This window comes from Dermacentor albipictus, chromosome 7 (genome assembly GCF_038994185.2).
Source record: "Dermacentor albipictus isolate Rhodes 1998 colony chromosome 7, USDA_Dalb.pri_finalv2, whole genome shotgun sequence".
Lineage (NCBI taxonomy): Eukaryota > Metazoa > Arthropoda > Arachnida > Ixodida > Ixodidae > Dermacentor > Dermacentor albipictus.
This window is the reverse complement of record NC_091827.1, coordinates 16,122,926-16,148,947: the sequence shown is the minus strand read 5'-3', so window position 1 is coordinate 16,148,947 and position 26,022 is coordinate 16,122,926. Positions and strand designations below refer to the sequence as shown.

Genomic DNA, 26,022 nt, shown 5'->3' with positions numbered 1-26,022 from the left:
GGAATGGGGGAACTGAAAGATTCAAGGATAGTGCTTATAGTTTGGAAAATACGGTTCTGCGTTAAATCCTCGGTCTGCCTTGAACCACCCATTCTTGGTCAAAGGGACACTGGCAAGGGATTGCACATGACCCATTTATTTCAAGGAGTTCTTCGATACACAAGAAATAAGTGGCGTAGGTTTATATCAAACAATATCTTACGACCCATTTCGTGGATGCAGATATTCTCGAAAAACGTTTTGCGCACGTAAGCAACCACTCGAGCACATCGCCTGGTATAACGAAAAAAAAAAAAACCTAGGCCCCAATTTAGCAGCGCTAGCTAAGTGTGCGATAACGTACTTAGATTGTTATGTATGTGACGCCTTGACAGCTGCGTGCTCTTGCGTCACGCCGAGCTTGAACACTTCCATTGATCTAAGTTTCAGTTTCAGTTTATTATTGGATTTTTTTCGACGAACAGTCGGTGCATTACAATAGATACAAAGTGAGGTTTTTATAGGTATAGACTCTTACACATTTCCTATTTCGTGCTTACTGTTTCGTGTTCAATCCTCTAAAGAAATGTGCTACCGAACCTCTGTTTTCCGGCACAGCAGCCTAGCGTTACCAACAATATCGAATTTATCGGGACGGTCCCGACTTTGAGTACATGTCCCGTGTCCCGATTTCACCTAGTCGGGATGGCATTGTCATAATGAAACATACAGGCGGTTTCGTTTTTTTCATTGTTCAATTTCTGTTACAACACTAACTGTTCCCAGTACCTCTATTCGTATTGCTTGATGTGTTAATCTGGCAACCAAACTGCTCCTTTCTTGTTGTAAATCAACGCTAAAAAAATTTGGCGAGCATTCCGGATGTGAATCATCTCAAACATGCTCATTTTCATACGGCTTATTTTAGAGGAAAAACCCCTTCTTATTAAGAGCGTTAAGATTAGGAGTGTCTCACAGAAGTGCGACGTAATGCTAACGTATTTCCCATTTCGTATTAAATGACCACAGAGTTTCTTTTAATTTTGTGACCTTCCGAATTTCCGGGGTTGGCCTGGCATCGAGCCCGTCAGAATAGGGTATGTAAACCCTCGTTCCGGCAGGTGGCGGTGGCATCGACATGGCTGCGACAGTGACGATTGCCGGCAGACCTGCGGGTGCCGCCGCGACGCCCAGTAAGAGCCAGGCCGGCCGCACGGTCGCCGTCACCAAGGCTAAGACCAACAGCTCGACGGCCGGGACCCGGGGTCTGATGAGGCGGTTTCTGTGGCCCTTTGGCACCACCACACCCGTCGCCAAGAGCACCGGGCCGCAATGGCGTCCACCCGGTGAGCAAATGCACGCCATGAGTTCGCGAAGTTGGCCACCACATGTTTTATTTCATGTCGAATTCCTCCAGATATTTCTCGTGGTTTGGCTGAAGGCGGGCGAAAGAGATAACGCGTAGTTATCTGTTATCTTGTCTAGCGACAAGTTGTGTGTCGCAGTCGCTAACGCTTGTTTTTGTTGTACGCAATAACTATATGTATATACACAACCTCATTTTATCTAATCATTTGATTGCGATGATGCCAGTTACAAAGTACTTAGGGAGGGAAGCTGGGGAGACACGCTTCCGGTGTATGTGTCAGTTTGCCCGTAAGTTTATTAAATTTCACGTAATTGCCGAGACGCTGACCTGAGCAGCAGCGATGGCGGCGCCATTTGGTTACATTGAGTTCAACCAGAGCGTACAAAAATCATTATTAAAATTTTGGGCTCTCAATCAGCCGCTGGCGTGAAGCCGTCAGACACAGCATAATTATAAGCATATACTGCTTTGGAAAATTAAATTTCTTAAGCGAGAACAGCATGGAACTCGGAAACGTTTCCGACGCTCAGTGGTTGAACAAATGCCGAAATACGTCGTCAGTGGCGCTCCTGCTGCTGCCATCGGCGTCTTCCAGCGTACCGTATAGTTCCGTGAAGTGCTATGCGTGCGCAGGACAGGCTAGAACTCTTTTCTTGTGCCTTTTCAGAGTCGTGCTTCAACGTGACCGTGGTGACGTGCGACTTCGAGTCGTTCCGGGAGCGGGCCTTCTACGTGGCCGAGTCCTCGTACGGCGGCTTCTTCTGCACCGAGTGGCTGCAGCACACTCACTGCCCCGTCAACGAGGATCGCTTCAGCGTCTACAGCCACTGCGACTCGAAGTGCAAAGGTGGGTGTTATATCTGTTACATCTTGATTACTGTGGATTACAACTGATAAGAGAAAGGACAACGGACGCCATGGTGAGCGGGTTGAATCAGCACTGGCCTATCCCGCAGTTGGGAGTGGCGTTTATTGCGTAACTAGCAGAGGGAAACGTAGGGGGCGCTAGCTATTACATAACAGTGGGCACCTAACTTCGGCTTATTGCTCACACTCGTGAGTGATTCTGAGTAAGCGATTGGGTTTGTCACCATGTGTGGAAGCTTTTTATAGGTGAGAACCCACGTAAGTTCACTGTCACCCATAGGGACCTGGCGAACATAGGCCATGCGTCTTAGATGTGATCATAAATTACGCACAGTGCTTGCCCTGGTTCGTCAAGCATCTTGCCTGAAGCCTCTTGTGTGTCATATGTGCCTCCGTGATGCGTGATCACGAAAAATTTCCCTGCGATAACAATTCGTGATGGGTACTTAGAAGGACGGGCGCATTCTGGGCAGAAGCCTCTTGAGCCTCATAATACGTCAGATCACGCGAAAACCTAAAGAGAAATAAGAAAGGCGGGTAAGTATGCAAATATGTGCTACGAATCTGGGTGGAAACAACGATCACTCACTGAGTGCATGCTAGATGGCACCACCATATCGCTCCGCGTGCAGCACGGGAAAAGAGTTCTCGGCGAGCAGGATCTGCACCCGGGTGTAATGCTGTACTTTGCCCGTGTGTGTGTCAACGTGCAGCTGAAGCGGCGATAGAGAAAGCAAGAACCGGCACGTCAGCGGCAGTTTGGGTAAGGGAAACCGGTACTTGCTATCACGTGTCTATTCAGACGAAGTTTTATGCGAACGGTATTCAGTTTCGTCCAGCTCAAAGCATTTGTAGCCAAACAAGGCCGTAGCGGTCCACACATCCGAGCCTGCGAGACCTTCGCGTTCTCGTCGTGTCTACAATGATACGCAGCAAACGCGCAACGAGTGAAAACGCGCGATATTTCACGGCATCCACGCGCTTGCCGACGCAGCCACCTCGGGCGAGAAATGCGACGAGCCGAGGTTCCGGCTGTGCACCACGGCCGACAAGGTGTACCAGTACTACTACAGCCAGGGCAAGTGCGAGCCTCTGGACAACGACGAGACGGGCTGCCTGGCCGGCAGGAACCGCTTCGAGAACGGGGACGCCTGCACGCAGGCCTGCGGTGGTGAGTGTGTTTGTGTGTGTATGTACGGACGAACCACCGCATGCCACTGAAAAATGGGAAACAAACGAGCAAACAAAGCACTCGATCCGTCGGAGACTACTCGTCGCAAACATATCGCTGCTCCGGTTACTGGAATTGGCTGGAAATATTTCGACGTTGAGAGAAATCTGTAAACATTCTAATTCGGATGTTTATATAACAATTAACTAATTAACTAACTAACTAACAAACTAACTAACTAACTAACTAACTAACTAACTAACTAACTAACTAACTAACTAACTAACTAACTAACTAACTAACTAACTAACTAACTAACTAACTAACTAACTAACTAACTAACTAACTAACTAACTAAATAAATAAATAAACAAATATACAAATAAGAAAAATGAAATAAAAGAATAAATTATATTGACATAACTATCGTCGTAGCGGAAACCGCATATACTACGTTTCCAGCAGGTACCAGTGGTCTGTTAAGCTAACGTCTTCCCTCCTTCGTTTTCTCCGGCCGTGGCGCTGTAAATGGCATAGCGTGGTGGAGTTGCCTCCATTCGTCCTCCACATGCTTCCAATGCGTGCTGTATGCCGAGGTGTCAAACGAGGCTCATTATCTGCCTTTGTTTTCTTCCGCTGAGCATGACATCCCGTCGCCCTGTCTCATCTGCAGGAGTGATTCAGAATTGCAACGGGGAGGGCTCTTGCGCGCGCGCTGATAACCCGATGGTTTTGTATTGCTTAAGATCCTCTAAAGAGAATTATTAAGAAAAGCTTTACCATTAAACTAAATTTCTGTAAAAGAAACACGTCCACTTTTACCCTGAGAGGAGGCTTGGTAAACCCGAAAAGGCATAAAAAAAGATAAAGCAGGTGGTGACGCCGTGTGAAAAAAAAAAAAAGAAGAAACCCAGAAACTTTGCCTTCGTGCATAGCGGTCTCCGCAAGTGTTTCCCGGTAAAGATGACGGTTGCAGAACTGTAGTTGACGAGAAGCGTGAGAAGCAGTCAGGGACTCCTTAATGCTATCGCGTTCTACACTTAAAGCCGAAGCTTAAGCGTGTCCCAACTTTGTTTAAAAAGGACTTTAGAAAACTTACAGTTATACTGTTTGTACCATAGAGCTTGTTTATAAAAATAACCAGACGGAACACTGGCTCTGCAATCATTTCGCTTGCATGGAAACAGGTTTGTCTCATTTTCGTGCGTGTGTCTTCAAATGTTCTTGCGAAGTTAATTATCACGTTTTATCGTTTAAAAATTTTCAGCACTGATGATTTTTAATGCATCAAGGCAATTCACGCACGCCTATTTATTTGTGGCACATACCGAAAATGGCCGGTTTGCAAATTCGCACAGCAGTTTTAAGTCATAAGAAGCGGAAAGTTTAGGAACATCCATGTACAGTGCTCACGGAATGAAACGCGACAGCGAGTATTTGGTAGAACCCAGCATATGTGCAGAGAAATCGAGAGTACCATGTCATGTCGCTATGAATCTGGTCACTAAAGGTGACTCTGACTCCGCTCTAAGTGTACACACCAAAGTTACGTCGATGTGACACGAACTGCAGCCGGTACAAACGAAAGTCTGGGCATTAGTTAGCCCTAAATTGACCCGTTTCATTCCGTGAGCACTGTACTGCCCATCATTGGCATGTATAGGCTCGACCGCCACGGTAGACCTTGAACCTCCCGAAGACACTAGCGCCAGCATTCCGTCTAGTGAATTTTGTAGGAAACTTTAGGTACGTTTCAATTCTGGCTAGCTTTGAAGATAAACCAAAGCCAATGTGAAAAACAAAAGAAAGAAAAAGATCAGTACGGAAGTCCGTCGTATGCGGTTCCTTTGTTGCGGGCTCCGAAAAGTCCCCGTTTTATTTATTTTTTAGCCTTAACACAGTCAGTGGCCCGCAACTTCTTCGGCGTCACATTACCCGCCTGTTTTATTTATTTTTAGCCTCAAGATAATCAGTGACCCGCAACTTAGTATAGACAGCTGGGCTAGTTGGTTATGATTAGCATTATGAAACATTGTTCCAGCGCACATGTGGACACGGACGAGGAGAGAAAGACAACACGAACGCCGGACTTCAACTGAATTTTATTCATCGAAAACAGGGCTTTATGTACACATGGGGAGGGGGTGGGGGACTGCTAGTGCGCAGGACCACTCAAAAATATTTCCTTGGTCTAGGCAAAGTTCATCAGAGGTGTCAAAAACAAAAAGAAAAGCTTTTCCCTCTCTTTTTTACATCACTCAGTGCAATCTTGTTGATCTCCCGCCCTACTTTGCTGATTCGACAACTTGTTCGGCCTCAAGTTACCCGATGAGACGAATTTTCGTCGAACCCTCGACTAAAGAAAGGCCCTCTGCGGTTCGCGTCGTCGCACCGTTCTCGTCGCGCGCGCGCAGACGAGGACACCCTGCAGAGCCGCTGCCGAGACGAGTGGGGCGTGACCACGTGCGCGTTCGACCACCTGCGCTACCTGTACTACTACAACGCCGAGAACCGGGCGTGCGAGATGTACAACTTCTGCGGCCGCAGCGCCTTCCGCACGGCGCACGAGTGCGAGCGGGCCTGCCTGGCCGAGCAGCCGACGCCGACGCCGTCGGTCGCCGCCGCCGACCCGAGCTCGACGGCGACGGCGCAGAGGCGTTCGACCGTACACGACGACGCGGCCGACGGCAGGGCGGTCCGGGCGCCGTACGTGAGGCGGCGAAGGCGACCGCGCAGGACGCGCTGACGCGCACCCGGCGCGGACTTTGGACTTTGGTATTATGTAGTTCTCGTCGTCGTTCGTTACGATTTGAATAAAGTAGAGCGAAACAGCGCGTATGACGGCCTCCAAGCGTAGAGAGAGAGAGAGAGAGAGAGAGAGAGAGAGAGAGAGAGAGAAAAACAATCATGCCTGTCCCACGTACTGTGGCAATCGATGTGTGGTGCTCTTTGGCCATGCCCATGGCCCTTGCGCCAATAAAAACCACACAACCCGCCGTGGTTGCTCAGTGGCTATGGTGTTAGGCTGCTGAGCACGAGGTCGCGGGATCGAATCCCGGCCACGGCGGCCGCATTTCGATGGGGGCGAAATACGAAAACACACGTGTACTTAGATTTAGGTGCACGTTAAGGAACCCCAGGTGGTAGAAATTTCCGGAGTCCTCCACTACGGCGTGCTTCATAATCATATGTTGAATTCCAATGGCAGATCCAGATCAAGTTTTTCTGCTCTGTATGGAGCAATCCTATTCCAATGGCAGAATGGGAGCGTGAGCTGTGTGTTCCAATGGCAGATTGGGACCAGCCGCTGATCCCGGATTGCTCCGACGAGCAAAAATATTTGCTCCGCCGAAATCGGCAGATTTGACCGCAAGTCCTCGTGACGTATTTCCTTCACCCGCCTCTGCTTCCTGTCACGGTCGCCTGTTTCCGGTAGCGGGCAGCTATGGACATGGAAAACGTGCACGCCGCTTCGCGCCGTGCGATTTTGTTCGCGCTCCTAGACAGCTCCGACTCAGACAGTACGATTTCGAAGTCGAGTGATGATTCTTCTGACACGGACAGTGAAATGGGGTGGTGGGTTGCGCTTCCAAGCGCTTGTTCCTCTCTCTATTCTAGCGCCCTCTCACTTGATGTTCCTGTACTAAGTGCCCCCGCGGGAGCGCACGCATTCCCTTCGCAGATATGGTGTGAGCAGATGAGAGCGATCTCAGTCGGAGCGACGCGCTCCGTTCGTGATCCGGCCGAGCGCTCGCGATTTACCATTGGAATTAAACAATAGTGATTTTGGCACGTAAAACCCCATATTTTTTTTTAAACACCACACATTCATTCGTGGGAATCGATGTAGCGAAGCTTTCTACGCTGTTTGCTTTGATTAGCGTTAATTAGCGGTGATGTTGACGGCGAGTGTTCAAGTTCTTCGGCGTTTAGTGCAATACGAGAGCGGTGAGTTGATGTTGTTAAGAGGATACTTTGCGTGCACCACTGCTGTTTGTCTGCGTAGTCCGCAGAACGCGCGGGGAGGCGTGTTTGCTTGCCGCGCTTTCGTGCGCATGTGCAGACTAAGAAGCTCAGGTCGTCAGAAATAATCTACAGGTTTTCAAGCGACGCACTTCGTGACATCCGTTTTTGCTTTGTGATGTGGAGATCAAATCAGTTAATCAAACGAGCAAGCGAGCAATCGTTGGCCGTGCTATTAATTGACTTTCCTGGCACCACTCGCATACATATACATGCAACCTGGTAGCCTACAGTCATAACCTATGCTGTCTCTTCCGCAAGCATTAAGTGTTGTGAAATGCGCTTCGGCAATCGGGCAGCGTCAGAGCGCTGCAATCCACAGGCGCGGCACTCGAGAATTTCCTTGAGGCTTAAGCCCACCCGGTGTCTATTCATACTCGCCTTGAAGTTTCATTCCTCTTACGTCACCATTCTGTAATGTCCCCCTCGCCTATAAAGGTGTTGCTCTGCTTTCCCCGTCACAATTTTCTCTCGTCCCTTCAGTGCTAGAAAGTTAGATTGGCCACATTTGCCATGTGATGATAAATTTACCGCTTATCGTCATCACCAAAGCTAAGCAACATTATGCTTAGTCGCCACTTCGGAGTGATCGCACTTAGTGGATTCCTAATTTTAGTGTTCATCACTCTGCTGCTGCCGCAGAATACTTGAGGTGCTTATACGTTCATCGAGGTAAATTAGCTGTCCTCGTAAGATGATGTCCCTCTCCCCAGACGTTTAACAATGATAATTGTTATGTTAATCTTGTTGTTGCTGTTTTCTTTTACAGGAACTCGGGTAGGGAGACTGTCAAGGACGTTGTCAGGGGATTGCTCTGCGTAGTTATATTGTACTGGAATATGGGAAGGTAATGGGGATGATGAGGAAGTACAAGCGAAGGAAAATGTTATGAAAAAGGTTAGCACACTGTTGCACGTAGCCTCCCACGGAAGGAAAGCCTGAGCGCCTGAACCAACATTTAGACAAATTGTGTCGCAGGAACATGGCAACTTGAAATGATCAACAGCGTCGGAAAGAAAAAAAAAGAACTCGCAGGCCTTAGCTAACGCTTAGACAAAACGTTGTCCAAATGTTGGCTCTGGACTGACGTTTCTTTTTCTCAACCGTTCTGGATCGATTCCTTCTGCACCTTGTTGTAATCCCGTTGCACAGCCTACCACAGTATCACGACGTGTCCCACTTTGAATGTGACAGCACCGAACAAAGTAAATGGGTTGGCCCCCGGCTAACGCCGCAAGCGCGAGATATTTGTTACAGCCCGTGTTTCTTATTTCGTGGCGCAATACAAACAAGTCATCCAAGGTCGCTCGCACGGCGCATGCCCTAATCGGCGCTGCTTTTGCCTAACAAGTTCACCGTGTCAAGGGCCACGCGCAAGGCAGTTAAACGCTGACGATGTGTTGACAGCGCGGTGCGAAGAACCGGTGTTTGCATAATGGCGCGATCTAACCCCCATCTTTGTAACCTGGAGAGCGCATGCGCGTCTCTGACGGTACTGTCCGAGCGCAGTCTTGCTGACCGGGGACGGCGGGCGGTATACAACAGGCAGCGACCGAATCTCGCAGAATGGAAGCCCCCGTCGACCCCCGACCCCCTCCCACAAAGCACGGCGGGTGGCATATGTGCCCCCACGCTGGCGCCTGGACGTCGCGGAGGTGTGAACATGACACGCTCTTGTAATTTTGGCTCGAGTCGAGGTTCCCGGAGCCAAAGCGCTGGGGCCTTTTGTTCACGCCTCAGTGAGCATCCCCGAAGGCCAAGTACTTGCCGCATTCGCTGGACGCGCGCGGGACCATTCAGGATTGAATTTTAAAGAGCGGGGCTCCCTCTCCTCGTGTTTGTAGAACTCTCCTTGAAGACGTCCTTCTCCATTCATGCTCTCTCTCTCTCTAGATCGCCGATGTGATGGCGAAGCCGTCAGGTGGTGCACAGAGACTGGAGTGACCGTGCACCGCTGAGCTCGAGGTCGCGGGTTGAATCATGGCTGCGGCGCAGTCGCATTTCTATGGGGTATAAATGCAAGAAAACGCTCGGGTACTTATATTTAGGTGCATGGTAGAGAATCCCTGGTGGCCAAATTAATCCGCAATCCCGCACCGCGGCGTGCCTCATAATGAGATCGTCGTTTTGGCACGTCAGATCGTGCCACGTCAGGTCGTGTTTTGGCAATCCTGGCGCCAGAACTGAACCATGATGAAATAGTACCGCTTTGAGGTAAACGCATTACCGCTAGTCAGACATAAGTGGTTCATTAAAACTTCTTTCTGGGCGAGTTGGTGCATACTTGACATAAAACTGTTTACAGCGCAAACACATGCAACCACAAAGTAAGGGACAGGACACAGCGCTTGTGTCCTGTCCCTTACTTTGTGGTTGCATGTGTTTGCGCTGTAAACAGTTTTATGTCAGACATAAGTGGACAGGAGCGAATAAAAGGTTATATCAAAATGTGAAATGACTGCGCACGGGCCATATTGCGGTGGTAGCAAAGGACTGCTAGGTATCGTCTATAGGCTGGTGAAGGAGTCTTACAGCGGCTACTTGGTCGCCACTGAGCTGAGTGTTCGAGTATTCTGCTGTGGCCGTCATCCCGAAGTCTGCGGTGTGGCTCTATGCGGGCGCGACATTAGCAAAAGAATGCGGCTCCTGTATCGCATTGTGATGCTTCTGACCCACGCTCTGACCCTGACCCTGAAGTTTCTGTGCAAGAAGTCGAATCTGCGTCGTCGTACCCCACCGCATATCGTCACAGTTTACAGATAGCTAACTGTAGTGCTTACGATTCGCGTCAATCACAGATCGTGCCAATCACAGATCGTGCCAATCACGGTTGTTGCCATTCCCCGTGGGCCAGGTCGCGATCTCCCCGCCTGCCAGGCACACATAACCGGCTGACGTTGACAGCCAAGTGAGGTCGTAGGTGAATTTTTCGAGCACCATTTCCCCCGGGCATCCTGCTTGGAAGAATCAAAACTATACCAAACACGTTCCACGGTGCACGGGCGTTCTGTCTGTTCCCCGCCCACTGTATACGCTTTCGACATTGTGGAACTGTCGGCGGACACCTGTTGGCTTCCGTTGGCAACTTCGCTTTTAGAAACCTAGTGAATAACGGGCTGCTGCCGCACCTTCAACCGCGAACCTCGCGGTGTTGTTCGCGCGTTGTCTCGCTTGAAATCACGCCAGGAAAAGGGGGAGGGGCTCAGCTGGACACCGTCCCGGTGCGATCGACGCTGGCGTCTTGCGGCAGAGACGCGTCCGTCCACGTTAAATTCTCAATGACTCAATTTCTCAGCTCTCTATCTTTTTTCATCATCTCGGAGCCTCTAATACACCGACGCTCTAATCAGAGGAGGATCGGTTTACTCCTTTCATGCAGCCGGTAGATGGTGAAGCTCCTTCCTGCCGTGAAGAAAATTAACTCTCACCTGCCGCCGTGTTTTCCGGGTCCGTTCAGAGACGATTAATCAAACCTCTCGCAATTCGTGCGCGTGGCCTTGTGCGTGTCTTAGAAGCCGTGATCGTGTAGTAGTAGCTCGTGTGCTGCGGGTTCTTTTGTTCGGGGACTAACTCCCCCCCCCCCCCCCTTGTACTCTCACTCCCCGCCCCCTTCGTTTCTCCTATGAACCGTGGTTCTATGCAGGTACGAACATTACGTTCTACACGCATGCGGGGCTATCTGATATTACGATACATTAAAACCGTGCTCCCGTGCGGGCGAACCGAGGACGTGTAATAAGCGTGCCCGAATCTAGCAGGCTACCAGGTGCGATATAAAGAAAGATAAACGCAAAGAAAAGCAACAAATTGACGAAGCTTACGTGTGAAACGCTTTAGCAACGGGTCGATAGATTTTGATGAACGTCCGGAGGAAAGAGGAATCACGTTGTGAATATACAGGAAGAAGAACTCGTATGAGGGTATCGTGTGCGCATACAGACACAATGAACGCTGCGGCTGTTCTTTGCGTTCTTTTGTTGTTTTGTTTTCGTCGAAACGAATTGCTCATGCGCATGTGCGTCAGAATCCAAAGTGACTTCCTCATTACCGCCTCGCACTATAATTGCGAGGAGTATAATTGCAGAGTTCGCAGTCGAGATGGCGGCGCGACGCTCTTACGCGCTGCGTGTAGCGATGCTCCCATGAAAACAGGCTGCGTTTTATTAATAACAAAAATAATATAACATTAGGGGAGAAGGGATCGAGTATACGCAGGAGGCGAGGGTGTGCAAGAAAAAATGGGCCCTCGGAGAAGTGTTTGCCTGGTGGCACGCCAAACGGCAACCACTCGTGTATACGGGGTCTGGTCCCCTCCACGGGTGTACCGCGTTTTGTTTGACCAGAGGAGGGAGGACTGCACGCTTGGCCAGGGGCAACACCTCCGGCGGCAGGTCCCACCCGGTGTGGTCGCGCTGGTCCCGCTACCAGGGAGGTCTCGTCACACTTCGATCGGTCGCGCTTACGCAACGCGTGCGCGCGCGTGTAGACGCGCGACGCCGCCCTAACTACACCATTGTTCTTGCGCCAGCCACATGGTGTACGCGCGACGCTCGCGGAAGCGCTAACCTTCGCCGGCGCAATGAAGAACTCTCGCCCGCCCTTCTTTGTCTCATTAATTCGCAGCTTCAAGGTTAAAGTTGTCGCATGAGGCAGACATTACAAGCTGATGCGACTCGGCGATATCGAATAACTGCTCATATCCGCCGGAGGGCATCCTCGTGTGTAAGCGGCATCGTCGTGTAAGCGATGCCGTGCGCCCCGGCGGTGTTTAACGTAATGTGCTCGTCGTCTTAAGATTGTGATGAGGAAGGACGTTGGGGGGGGGGGGGGGGTGCTTGCGGAATGCAAAAACAAGACCACCGGGCTAGTAGAATGTACGTGTGGACGAGGCAAGGTCGCTACTGGTAGTCTCCAGGTAACTATCTACGCTCTAGCATAGCCTCCTTTAACCGACGGCTAATGTCCATGAGCAGTGACGTCACTGCTGCGAAGTGACTGGGCGATTGTGGCTCATTGTCAGCGAGAGGAAGCCAGGCTTTGCTCGTACTCCATTCTGGTGATGCCACGGTGTTGAAGGCAATTTAGAACGACGCACATGATAGAGGTATTCCTCAAGCGTATTTAGTTAAGCGTGCCGTACAGTGACGTGAAGGAACGTACACGATTTCATTTCTGCTTCGAAGATCTGAAGTCCTCACGGGGTGTCCTCGTTCATTTATCCGTCGATTCCTTCTTCGAAGTGTGCCTCTTGTCAAAGAGGAGATACAGAAAAAAGAAAGTATAAGAAGTCACTTATTAACTCAACACTCTAGTAAAATTGTTCATCTCGTTAATTTTTGTCAATGTCGCTGTTATTTTTGTATACTTAGATTTTGTTTAAAAAAACAACATTCTTGGGTTTCAGCAAGTGTTTATGTGTATGATCCATACATCTGAATTTGAAATAAAATGCAAACTTCTTTCCTTTTCAGGCGTGTTAGGTGAAAAAAAACTACTTCAATAAATATCACAGATATGTGTATACTTCCAAGCGACTGGACGTAGTGCCTTGTGTTTTTGTCCTCTTTACGGGCGCCGAGTGTGGCCCTCTTCAGACTGTTCAAGCGGCTGAATTACATTTAAACCTCGTTATGGCGAAGCGGGATATAATGAAGTGAAATTCACCTTCAAATTCCCATAAATATTCATATTGCAATGCATGTACTAGTGAATATAAGAAAGTAATGTATGTAACGAAGTAATTCTGGCTCCCCTAAACTTCTTTGTAACTAAAGTCTTACTACTCAAGACAAATATATTCTACGACCCTGGCCTTAGGCTTCGAAGGTTCACAAAACAATGCGAGCACTGTTGCAGTTTGCGAAGTCGAACGGTCTCGGTGATCGATTGCGGACGCGATGGGCAGCCCAGCGTGTGAGCACTGCTGGTACTGCACTCCCTTCTTAGACGGCAGCTCTTAGGCACCCGTTCCTTCGGCTAGCGTCGGCGTTGCCGTAACCGAGCGAATGAGCAGAGCGAAGGATGAAAGAGCGAACGGGGGAGCGTAGCGGCGGCTGCAAGACGGTGACAGTGAAAAGAAGGCGAGGAGGAAAGCAGACGAGAAGGATGCAGCGGAACCATGAGGCGGAAAGTGGAGGAGGAGGGATGGCGAAAGCGTGAGAAGAAAACCGTAGAGCCGCGCAAGACGGGCTTTGCGGAAACGATATCTACTAGATGGCGCCAAAGTAGTAGCGTGTTTCGTCTGTTCGCCGATGACGCCACCGATACCATATATATGAAAACAAAGGACTGCATAAACGGAGGTCTGTCTGCGGCGGCTGCTGTGAATTGGGCCCACGCGCTGCCTCTCGCGATCTCCGGCTTAGCGAGGCAGTCGCGCTACACTTCGCTCCGTTTGCAAAGTGCCGCACGAGACATATTGTCCGCGCCAGCCAATATATCGCGAAGTGAAAATACGTATAGAGCTGCGCTCCAATTTCGCATTAGGGGTTATCGTAATCGTCGGCGAATTTTTTTTACACATTTCTTGGTGCACGGTAGCAAACCGAATGCGTTTGCGGTTGAGCACGCTATCTTTCCTTTTTTTCTGCGTTCTCTCTTAACGCCTGGCTTACCCGGTACGAAAAGATCATGTTGCACCATTTGTGGCTCGGCGTCCCATCTACCAGCATGTGTGCCTTCCTCATTGGTATGGCCAAAGCCCCAGGTGGGGCACATGCAGCTGTGACGGGACGTTCATGCATGTTCTTTGTGTCTTCCCATGCTATAGCGCCGAGGATCAAGTGATGTTCGCAGTTGTAGACAGAGCGCATAATCGGCCACTACTAGAACAGGAAGTTCTAGGCTAAAGCTCGCTAAAGGAACTCGATGCGAAAGGCTTTATCTGGGCTGCGCACGTTCCTAAGGTCTATGTGCGTTCCTCAAGTCCTTTCCCTCGTGCAATATAGCAAACGAAGACTACCTCTGGTTGGTTCAGGCATGCGTTTGGGATAGTTCGAATAGTATACTTAGAACACAGCGCTGCCGAAGTAAGACAGAGAAACAGCCGTTTGTTGTTGTAGCTACCAAAAGGAAGTTGAGGTCTAGGCAGTTCAGGCGTTGCGTAAGTGCTATGCCCTGTTGCGGCAGTTGTTGATGTTATCCTGAATAGTTCTGGCGCATTCTCACAGTGTGGGGTTGACCATGAATCATGTTGTTCAGAGAAAGCGACAAGAAAAGGGGAGATCACGAATTATATATAATTGGTAATTCACTGCCTCCCAGTATAACCTTTTTTTGTCTTTCTCTGTCCCCTCTGTGTCCACCAACTTGCCCTATGCTATGTTGTGTTTGTTTGAGATTTTTCGAGCATGCGATGCCCGATAGGCACCGTGAAGCAGGCGCCAGCAAGGCTTTCGTAGGCCACTGGCGATCTAGACGTTACCAACTTCATAGTTTAGCAAGCTCCTCTAGTCTCCGGTGGTCACGAAAAAGAGAAAAGGAAAGTGAGGTCAAAGTAAATCGCGCCCGCTACCTTGTCAAGCCAATCAACCCACGACCCCTCAACCTGACCAACTACAGCCTAATGAGCTCATCGTCGCCAGAATCTGTCTGGGCGCATTTACAGCATGGACGAGAAGAGACGCTATCACCTTGCTTAGGGTTTGTAATAACACAGGACTTGCACTGCACGCAACCAGGAAGTGGAAGAACATGTATTACTACGAAGAAGAACGCACCAGACACTGGGGAGCAGTATCCGGTTTCTGAAGAGGAAGCAAACGGGCTATCTACATCGCCTATATATATAGATATACTGTTGAGCTGCAAGCACGCAGAAGGAGAACTGAATAAATGCTTAGCCAAGAGAGGCATGCACTCTGACGATGCAAGCTACTATAAACAAATCTGCGGAGTCTGCCCATATATAAGGGTAAACTGGATTCAGACAAGCCTTTAATAGCAGTATATAGTAGGCCTTGGGACCATGACCGTGTTGCTCTTCTCTTTTTCCGGTGTTGTAATAAAACGATTTCAGTGATGACAATTTCGTTTCACAATAACGACACATTGAAGCGATAGCGTGCGATGAGTTGTGCAGCAAGGCTGCTTGAGTCTGGGCAGGCGGTGTTCTTAAGAGAAGTGAGGCACGACATACTGGACAGATGTGTCCCCACGACCTTGCTGGTGATTGGCTGAGCCTGACTGTAGCTTTAGCCACAATACTACGTTGATCTGGAATAGAAAACAATCTCTCACGAAATGCACAAGTAGCGAAGACGAAGGCGATAACAAATACCAAAATGATGACGAAGATAAAGTGGTTCCATTAGACTCCGAACAAAACAGCAACACCACCAAGAAGAACAAGAAGAACAGCGACAGCGGTAATTACATTTGGTTAACTCTGACTCTACAGTACTAAAGTCGCTGCCTTGAGAATGTCAAATTAATTATTGCAAATAGCCAAATAAACAAACCAGTATTCGTACAGACGACATTGAAGATATTGAATACCTACTAACAAGTCGAGAAAAGTATTCAAGTGACACAGGTGGACTAAAATCAATGTCCCAAATTCCAGATTACGAATATTGATTGAGAGCTCGCGTAGATTAACGGATACGCTTGTCTGAGGTGTGCTGCCAACCGCACTGCCCTCCTTAGGAGTGAAATTAACCACACGTCGAATGAATGTACAGGCAACAGCAGCGCTGTCCGTTTTTAACATTTTGTTTGTTAAATTTTGTACTCATCTCACATGAAACGTTCTAACACATTCTATGGAGCAATGCCTAATGCCGGAGCCTCACATTCGCTTTCAGGGACCATTTAAACTGAAGACCATTGAAACCCGCTTGTTTAATGACTCCTTTGTGCGAGATTGTGGAAGCGAGCCAATGGCTCTCGCGGATTTGAATGGTCCTTGAGAATGCGTGTTTGGTTGCAGCATTAGACTGTGCAGGATATTGACTCCGAAGGCGATTCACCGTGCTCTTGCTTGTACACGTAGCACCCCGCCGATGTCGAAAGTGCCAACGCCAACTGGACAACGCCAATAAAGTGACGACTATAACATTCTCAAAGGAAAAACGTCCTTCCCACAAGATTTCCCGTCAAAGTACCCAAACCACGCTTCTACAAAGTTAGCTAGAGACGTCGAGTGAAACATCAATTCAATGCCATTTTTATATATATGGACATGCCCTCTGTTCGCCGGCAACGTGTCATTGAAACTTGACGCGAAAGACAGCGGCCAAGTTGAACCCCACGACGTCGAACACTGCCGAAAGATTCAATTCCTCGCCTGTCCATCCACACGCCGACTGATGCCGACACGAAACGACGGCTTGTCTTGCACGAAGACTGCTCGGCACGACAAATTAACTGCGTTCGCGTTGAATAAATAGTCAAAAACAAAGAAATACAGCACCTAGATAGAAAAGTACATGGAAAAAGCGGCTGGAAACGCGCATTATTCCTTTTTTTTCTTTTTCCTTTTCTCCAATAGGTCGTCGCCGGTGTCAAGGGCCATCACCACGGGTATCAGCGGCCGAGGTCTCGGCGCAAGCCAAAACAGAAGCCGAAAGTCAAGTCAAGAAGCAAGCCGACCCGCGCAGCACGCAGCATGCAGGCCGGCGATTCCAAGCGCACCGCCGCCTCTGGCCGCAGGAATGACTCGCACAAAATATCGGCCGCCGGTGCGTGTGTATACGTTTCACACTAATTGACTTCACGCTTTGACTGGGCAGGCCTTGAATTCAAGCGCCGCGGAGGTCCGCGCAAGAGATAGGCGCCGCGGCCTTTTTTTTTCTTTCTCTTTTTGTTTCGACATTTGCATCACCGTTGCTTCTTTTGTGGCACCGCAGGAAGCTCCTTATCGTCCAGCGCCGTTGGCGTCGTCCCTGTCATGGCGTAAGTGAGACGGACCTTAGTGTAATCGAATTTATATTTGCGCGCCAGCACGCCTGACTTGTTTTCTTGCGCGCTCAGCAGGCGAGCTTGCCCCCCTCCGTGATGCGACTCCCAATCCGTTTCTTGGCCGCTTAGTCGTGGGGCTACAACGGATCTGCGTGAGAAACGCCGCTTAAAAAAAATGCGTAATGACAACCTGCCGTGATCTCGCGGTGTTCTTTGCTTCTTTTTTTTTTGTCGTCTGTAGCGTCGAGACTAATGTTGCGCTCGTTTGGTCTAAAAGCTACTTACCATCTTGTTAGCATACATAGCTGCCGCTGTACCTCTGCCGAGTTTTATAAGTACACTTGTCAAGGACTAACTTGGCTAGGCTTAGCGTGGTATAGCTGATCGTGGGAGCAAGTATTAGTAGATGGAGTGAAAAAAAAAATCTAAAGTTATGGCAGTAATGCCGCCTCTGTTGCTGCGATGTTCAGCTGAGCGCGAACATCATCATTGGGTTTGGAATGCCAAACCCAATGTGGGTTTGGAACGCCGGTTACATATACATTGGCCCCACAAGGAGACAGGGGCCCCTGACGAGGACAAGTTCTCTTGTCAGAACGTTGGCTCTCAACTCAGGGTTCTCATCTCCGTCCGACTCACGGCGTTAGTTCAGCGGTTACAGCGTAGCGAGGCTTAGCACGAGGACACGGGTTCGATTCCCACTCCGGCATACCACAGTTCGACGGGGGTGGGATACAAAAGCGCTATAGTGGCATTGAGCGCACGGTAAATAACCCCAGGCCGTTAAAATCAGTATCCGGATTCCCGCACTAACGCTCGTTTGCCACTCTACGGCGGGCCTCGTGATGAGATAGTAATTTCTTTTGTTGTTGTTGCACGTAAAACATCATCATACCTTGCTGGTGAAGCAGCGCACTGACACGGCCACAGTGAAGACACAAGAAAAGACGACACTCGCTGCTTGTGTGTCTTCACTGTGTCCGTGTCAGTGCACTGCTTCACCAGCAAGGTATGGTGATTACTCACCAACTAGCCCAACTTTCCTCTTTACTGAACCCCATTTCAACTGTGAACGTCATCCACGGCTTTTCAGTTGTAATCCATTGCTATATGGCCTCGCGTTTCTGTGTTCTCTCGTCTTAGTATCAGTCATGGTGCATTCCCATCCTACAGATTCCTACAGATTCCTACATCCTTCTTTCCTACAGATTGCATTTTGAAATCCTTACGCCACTTATGTATTCTTTCGTAGCATAGACGCTAAACTTGAACTGCATGGATGCCTACTGAAAGTTCCCGCAGGTATTCTACTAACTTTTAATGAAGGGTTTTGGGGGTTTTGCGTGCCAAACAACGATCTGATTATGCGGCGCGCCATAGTGGGGGACTCCGGGCTAATTTTGACCACCTTTGTTGGGCGCACGGGCGTTTTGGAATTTCGCCCCCAGCGATTGCCGAGATTTGATCCCGTGACCTCGCGCTTAGCAGCGCATCGCCACCGGTCGCTAAGCCAACACGGCGGGTCAGGTCCGCTACTAAAGACCTTGACTCGGGAGGGGGTTGGTTCATGCTTGGATGCAGGGCAGCGTTACCGGAACGAAAAACAGAACAAATGCGCACACCGGAGATAGATAAACACACATTTGGCCATAAAATCCTTTCACGCCTGAGGTGCGCTATCCGGGTGGATTTGTTCGCAGCCCCGAAGCCGACTTCATGTCTTCGTCGACCCCTCGCCTAGGGGGCGCCCTTCCTCGCCTGTATCGCACCATCCTGGCTGTCTCCAGTGCCGCCCTCTTCTTCCTCTGCCTCTCCGTCCGGTTCATGGCGTTCGACGAAGTCGGCCCGGCACGCTGTACGCACGCATACATACGCACGCATACATACGCACCTCTTGCATTTCATTTATAGTCGCAGTTAATGAAGCCCGAGTAAGCGCGAGGGATATCAATTGTTACGTTTATTTGAAATGTAGGAAATAGTGGGCCAAAGGGAACTGAAAATAGACGAAAAGAGTACTTGCCCCAGTAATGGGAACCGAACCCACATCTTCTGCGTCACGCGTGGGGTGCTTTAACAAATAAGCTACCGCGCAGTGGCCATCCTGCCGTCAAATTTCCGGAGTATTTGTGCGTGTGTGAGAGGCGAGGCCTGGGAGTGTTAGCCAGCGTCGTTCACCGCCAATTGACGCGGTAGGTGTGGAACGTTTCTTCTAAACCCCAGGCGTCGCATACGTAGTACGTGAGGTTAGGGAGCAGCCAACCGGCCAAATAACTGCCTGTTTATTGGCATGCTAGTGACTAAAAGGACATCGATACCTCTCGTATCCCCTGATCCTCCTCGCTCTTGAATTGTTATGCATCTTGCCCTTCAGTTTGCTAGAGTTTGCCGAGCTTCAGTGGTGCTTCTCGGCAATACTTGCCACGAGGCGTTGTCTGGTCAATGGTACAGCTGAGTGGTCCCTTTCGACCGGTCTATCAAGCGCTCTCACTGGGTGATTTAAAAGCATTTTTTTTTAAATCATGCGCTCGAAACACATTCATCTGGCTCAATCAGAGTGCCGCGATTCAGCTTGGAGCGCTGGGAGGTGCTCTCGTCTTAGAGCTGGGAGCGCGACCGGAATATGACAGACTCCCGTGACAACCTCCTGTTGCTCCGGGAGAAACTGTTCCTTTGCCTGGGGTGTGCCCACTCTGCTTTTAAACGTCGAGGGGCTTCCGCATCGGTGCAAACCATGTTGTAGCGTGGCAGGAACCAGTTGAACGTACCATGAGAAACATCCCACGTCAATCCCAAAGAGAAGGGGGCCAAAGGTCAGGCTCGTTTACACATGTGCTGTTGAAGCTCAACGTTTGTCATGCAGTTCAAATGTCTTATCGTGGAAAAATCATCGCTCAACGTACTGTCTAGTCTAACACCCAGCAAACAGAACCATATTTCATGCTCTCTCATTGAGCTATCGAATTTCGGAATTTCATTATATGCAAGGTGCGTTTATTCTGATTTTGCAACCAGATATCGAATCGTCACGGCTCCCGCCATTGCATCTGATCCGGGTCTTCAGCGCACATAGAGTCACGTTGATTTTAAACGTATAAGACGTATGATTTGTATGCACTCTGTTTTTATATAAGACGGGAATGTAGAGAAGCAAATCTGAAAGATTGAAGGGAGCTGTCATTTCTTTTGAAGGTTTCGCGGCTTTGCCCCCTATCGTTGTTTTATATCTCGTTTATCTCTCGCTGGCGTTGAAGAGATGTTGAAGCGAAAAGGGTTTTCGCAATAAGCTGTCAAGTGTCTTGAAGATATTGCGACTTTGCCCCCCCCCCCCCCTCCCCGTCGCTGTTTTATATGTTTGTTCTTCATTGTTGCCTCATACCTGTTGATGGCTGATAAGCAAGGACGTTATCGCAATGACCTGTCAACCGTATCTTGAAAATTTTGAGAGTTGGCCCATCGCTCCTTATTTTTCTCTGCTTTTTGACACTGCCTCATACCTGCGCTTTGCTTCGTTGCCTTCCGATAACTGCATAGGCGCTGGGAGCGCCGTCTGTTCCGGAACGGAAACCGACTCGTCCGTTGGTGTCGCCACGGTGTCTCCCGAACCAAGTGAGTTGGACGCTTACTTAATTCGTGCCGACTGTTGCTTTTGCGCGGTTGTGTACGTAGCGAAGGTGCCATTATCAGTGATAACTGCAAGGAGTTAACAACGGAGTTGAAGATTGGCAGCGCGGCAGGAAATAAGAGCATGAACGCAGTGGTGTCATCTTTAAGTTGGCGCGACCCTCGAAAAGAGCATGCTTAATATTCAACTATACCTCAAGAGATAGTGCATTGAAACAACAACTCCACAAAGAGACGGTATAATTTGCATACGTCTTTCGGAAGGTCATGTCACTGTTAAATATGTGGGCTCACAAGTGTAGGTTCGTGGTTGTTCCCGGGCGTGCTGATTTCGAGAACGCCAGAAGACGCAGAGTCTGCGAATCAAGAATGGATGAGGAACGAATGAATTTATTTATAATTACTTCAAGAGACATTGGGAACGGAATGTGCAGAGCTCGCTTAACTTGCTTTTAACCAAGTCGATTAGGAACAACTGTTGGTTTGGTTTTTGTCATTTATAACGTAGTTCATGCTGGTAATGTGCGACAAAGCTGGTATGAGGGGACGAAGTTAGAACATCGGTCTTACGCCTCTTGCTGCGACGAGAGCTCATAGCTTGTTCACTGGTTTTCCGTAGTGGATTCATCTAAGGAGAAAATATATGTACAGATCCTTCGCTCTTTGGGAAGCAATGTTATGCGACAAGTCTTGGAAGTAACCGGATATCGGGATCGTTTAAGGACCTGAAAATGTTTTAGAAAATGCCGCACCATGTCCATATTTAGGACGATAAATTGCGATTAATATGGCTATACGATGGCACGACAGTGATTGTTGCATAACTTCTGATTTGTTGTGCTACACTGTGAAGAAACGTGGGCAACCATCGATCCCGTCTTCCCGAAAGTGGTGCGTTTGGTGAAACGAGAAGTTCTCGCTTGTGCAACCATATCGTTGCTATGCAGCCTTGGCGCGTATGCGTCAGTCGCCAACAAGAATCACTGTAGCTTGTACGAGGGTATGAATGTTGCTAAGAACCCCGCGCCGTGCATGTATATTGAGTTGGGGAGGGTCTCTGGTTCGGGTCCGTCGACCCGAAGCGCATCGTTAAAGCGAAGCTTTCTTTATAGTGAATCCTCCCGGGTTTTGCTACACGTGGCGAGTGGCGTTGAAGCGTGTATACTTGACGGGATGACAAACGTTTTCAAAAAGGAATCACCTTTGAAAAAAAAAAGAAATGCAGGATGACAATTAGGTTTAGCTTTATTACAAAAATTAATTCTTCATTAATTTTAAATGGATGTGATACGCAAAGAAGGCGATTGTCTTTTTATGTTAGTGTTATGATTAAGAAAAAAATGTTTTTAATAGGATCCCTAGAAGGGGGCGTTCACCCTGCTATGGTGCATATGCGTGGTGCACATATGGTGCGTGGCTTGGTGTGTTTAGCCGGCTTCGAAATAATTAACGATTAAGGGTAAAGTTAATGAAGTCACGAACACGCCAAGTACTCATTGTCGCAGTGAAACAAAGGCCGGAAAGCCAGTGTGTTCAAAGTTATTTGACTTGCCACTAGTCCGCATTTGCTAAGTCTTCAGGTCTAAAAACGCCATCATTGACCTGAAGCGCCCATCATTTTACTCCCCCGTATTCAGAACTGTATCTTAGCTTGAAGCCCATGCTTGACTCGATGTGTATACGACAACCTGGCATGGACATGCCCAAGACGCCCATTGCGTTTCCCTGGGCACGCTCACGACAGAGGTCATTTAGACAAAGTCAAACATCTGATTCAAGTCGAGATGCGCTTCTGAATGCGGGGATTAAAGTCCGCTAATACAGCACGCTGCGACGTATTTTATTTTTTTTTCTAAGCGGCTATTGCACTGTCTTACTGAGAAATAAGTCGCGGGTGTGATGCCCGGCCCCGACGACGCACGTTTAAACATGGGCGAAATGCGAAAAGGATATTGTAATTAGGCGCGCATTAGGAGAAAAAGAAAAGCACCAAGTGGTCGTACTTGTTCTGGAACCATCCACAACGGCATCCCCCAGTGACCAACTATGCTGTTTCAGTGCTTCGAATCGCACGCAAAAGTTAATAAAATATCGTAGCATGCGTACGTGCATCGTTAGAACGCTTTGCATGCTAGCCTCATTATATTATTTGATGTTTTCTCTTCCCTGGTAATATCTTTCCCCCAGAAGTTGCCTGTCGTTACAGTGTACTAAAAGAAGTGTTTGAGGGAAGTCAAAAGCGTGGCAGTTTGGGCGAGTTGGTATGTCATGACTGTTTTAGCCTTAACCTTAACTAGCCTTAACCTGAGGGAAGTCTTAAGTTGGGAACTCATATCTAAATACTATAACCAACCATCCCTACTGAAACAAACAAACAAACAAACAAACAAACAAACAAACAAACAAACAAACAAACAAACAAACAAACAAACAAACAAACAAACCCCATTTCTCATAACTCCCATGTCCAATAACATCATATGACATGTGGGAAAAACGGTCTTTTATATAGGATCCTAAAAGTTTGATATCGTATTATTGTATATAGGCGTTGTGGTGCATATGTTCTTTTCTTTAACAAGGACTGCACCTAAACGGCGATATTTGTTGCATTTAAAAGAAAAAAATTAATATCTAGCTACTTTTGTAAGCAAGTTCTTTACTTAGGTAGCTAATCTTTAATAAAATATTTTCATTATTGCAAAATTAAAAGAAAAGTAGGAACTACTACTCGAACTCCATAACTCGGCAATCAAAACCGATATCAGAATTCTCTCAACTGCAAGTAGATCTAAGAGGGACAAAGCTGATATAGACTACCCGAAATTATACCACTAATTCACGAATTGGCCTTTTGCAAGGCCCTCTTAAACGTCTTAAGAAATTCACGTGAGCTGTACATTTATGTGTCACAGTTGTCCGCTTTAAAGATCTAACAGATGCAATTTTCACAGCTCCGATATTTATTTTTCGCGCAGAGTTACGAATGTGTAAACTTCGTGGTTCTGTTCTTTTTACTTACCTATTTTCCAAATTTATGTAAGACGTACCAGGGCGATAAATTAACATGTTGTTTTCAACTCCCCCCCCCCCCCCCCACCCTAGAATGACATTTCTCGTCCTCTCATCTACGCAGGCGCACGCTCTTCGAAAGAAATTACAACGATGGAATACACGCCGTACGGTGAGTCATATACACGTCAATCCTATTAGTGGATATCATAAAAAATACGATGGAAAATAAGACATTGTGATTCCATCATAAAAGTAAAAAAAAAAAATCCCACAGAACCCTTCTCCATGACTGTCGACAATAATGGCGATTAAGGTTGAAGCAATGTAGCAACGCACCGTATTGTCGAAGACACCTTTATTCAGAATCTGTAACGATCATTCCGAGATTCTCTTTGCTTTGGTCATACGCGGCAAACAGTGTGACCGGGATCGGCCCACTTTGCTGTGGCATTTACTCGCCTGGGTCGGCCGTGACGATAACGGCATGTACGGCGACTTTATGACGACAGCCCAGTGACGAAGAAGGAATGACGTTAACGGAACGACGAAAGCAGTATGCCGACGATTGCATGGCGACGATGGGATGAGAAATCTGTATTGGTGACGATGTACATAACGACAACCGCGTGATGACAATGGGATAATGAAGAGGTGTGTATGGTGTCGGTGGCACGATGGCTGTATTACGACGGCAGCGTGATGACAATTGGATAATGACGAGGCTTATGGTGTCGGTGGCGCGATGACTGTATTACTACGGTAGCGTGATGACGACAGTGTGGCGTGAATCGGGCGTCGAAACTGGAATGACGCCGCTGGAACGGCCACGACGCCATCAAGACGGTGATATGACAACGAATGCACGAGGATGACGTAATGATGACGATGGAGTGACAATGGGGGCATAATTGCGAGTGAATGACGACAGCATGATCACGATGGAATGGTGAGGGAACGAGTTGATGGAACGACGAAGGTGGTATGCGACGTCGACGGAATAGCAACAATGGGACGACCTTTCCTAAATGATGACGACGTTATACTACGACATCGTGTCGACTACGGCATGGCGACGATGGCCTCGCGAACACAGCGGGACGAGAATCAGGTGATGAAGCTGGAATGACAACGATGGAACGGGACGGTCACGATGGCATCACGACCGTCATGGACTGGTATTTTGGGTCACTGGGTCTGGGAAAACTCGGGTATTTAACTATGTTCGCGGAGAGCTACGGGCATACTTGAATACCGTAAAGTGCGTGAAGTATCCTAAGAAGGCTAATTCCATTAAGATTGAGCATAAAGCACGGGAACATGATTGTCAAATTAAAGCGAGAGCTTCCCATTGGTTCTTCTGAAGGGTACTTCTACACTTATTGATTTGCTCTAATCGTTAAAGGCTTATGAGGCGTGTAGATGCTGTAACGTATGGACAGGTCGGATGGCACTAGCTAGGTAGTCTTCAGACTGATCATGTTAAGAGATGAAAGATAGACTGATGTAATCATTTTTCCTGCACATATGGTTATTGTTATAGTATCAGGTTATCAGGTAGAATGAGATCGGCCTCGTTGACCGTGTTGCAAAGTGCTTATATATATATATATATATATATATATATATATATATATATATATATATATATATATATATATATATATATATATATACACCGTGCGTGTTTGTTTCGCAAGACAGTCGTTGCTATTGTCTGCCCATTCGTACGCGGGATCGAATTCCGGCCACGGTGGCCGCATTTCGATGGGGGCGAAATGCGAAAGCACCCGTGTGCTTAGATTTAGGTGCACGTTAAAGAACCCCAGGTGGTCAAAATTTCCGGAGTCCTCCACTACGGCGTGCCTCATAATCAGAAAGTGGTTTTGGCACGTAAAACCCCATATTTTTTTTTTCTGCCCATTCGCGCCTTCTGTCGGGCCGACGTGAACACTGTGTTAGATTCTTCGAAACGAATCAGTCATAGAAACGCTTTTGTAGTGACGCACACACGCACGGACGCACGCACGCGCACACAGGACCATCTATAAAGATTCATGCAGAATATACAATCTAT

The 26,022-nt window shown here is 48.3% G+C and overlaps 1 protein-coding gene across 6 annotated transcripts in view; it reads left to right on the top strand.

The window, feature by feature from the left end:
- The window catches only part of LOC135914389 (uncharacterized), a 35,752-nt gene that overhangs the window by 5,682 nt on the left and 4,048 nt on the right, over positions 1 to 26,022 (top strand). Inside the window, exons 1-7 of one of the 6 annotated variants that reach the window (XM_065447208.2) lie at positions 1,161 to 1,325; positions 2,016 to 2,195; positions 3,210 to 3,386; positions 16,900 to 17,089; positions 17,258 to 17,303; positions 20,844 to 20,918; positions 24,070 to 24,117. In XM_065447208.2, coding sequence (XP_065303280.2) covers positions 1,312 to 1,325; positions 2,016 to 2,195; positions 3,210 to 3,386; positions 16,900 to 17,089; positions 17,258 to 17,303; positions 20,844 to 20,918; positions 24,070 to 24,117 — 730 coding nt within the window. In that variant the 5' untranslated portion in view covers positions 1,161 to 1,311. Of the gene's footprint in view, positions 1 to 1,100; positions 1,326 to 2,015; positions 2,196 to 3,209; positions 3,387 to 5,800; positions 6,225 to 16,899; positions 17,090 to 17,257; positions 17,304 to 19,009; positions 19,146 to 20,843; positions 20,919 to 24,069; positions 24,118 to 26,022 lie in introns of those variants that run through there. The other 5 variants (XR_010568300.2, XR_010568299.2, XR_010568298.2 and 2 more) reach the window with 5 other exon arrangements.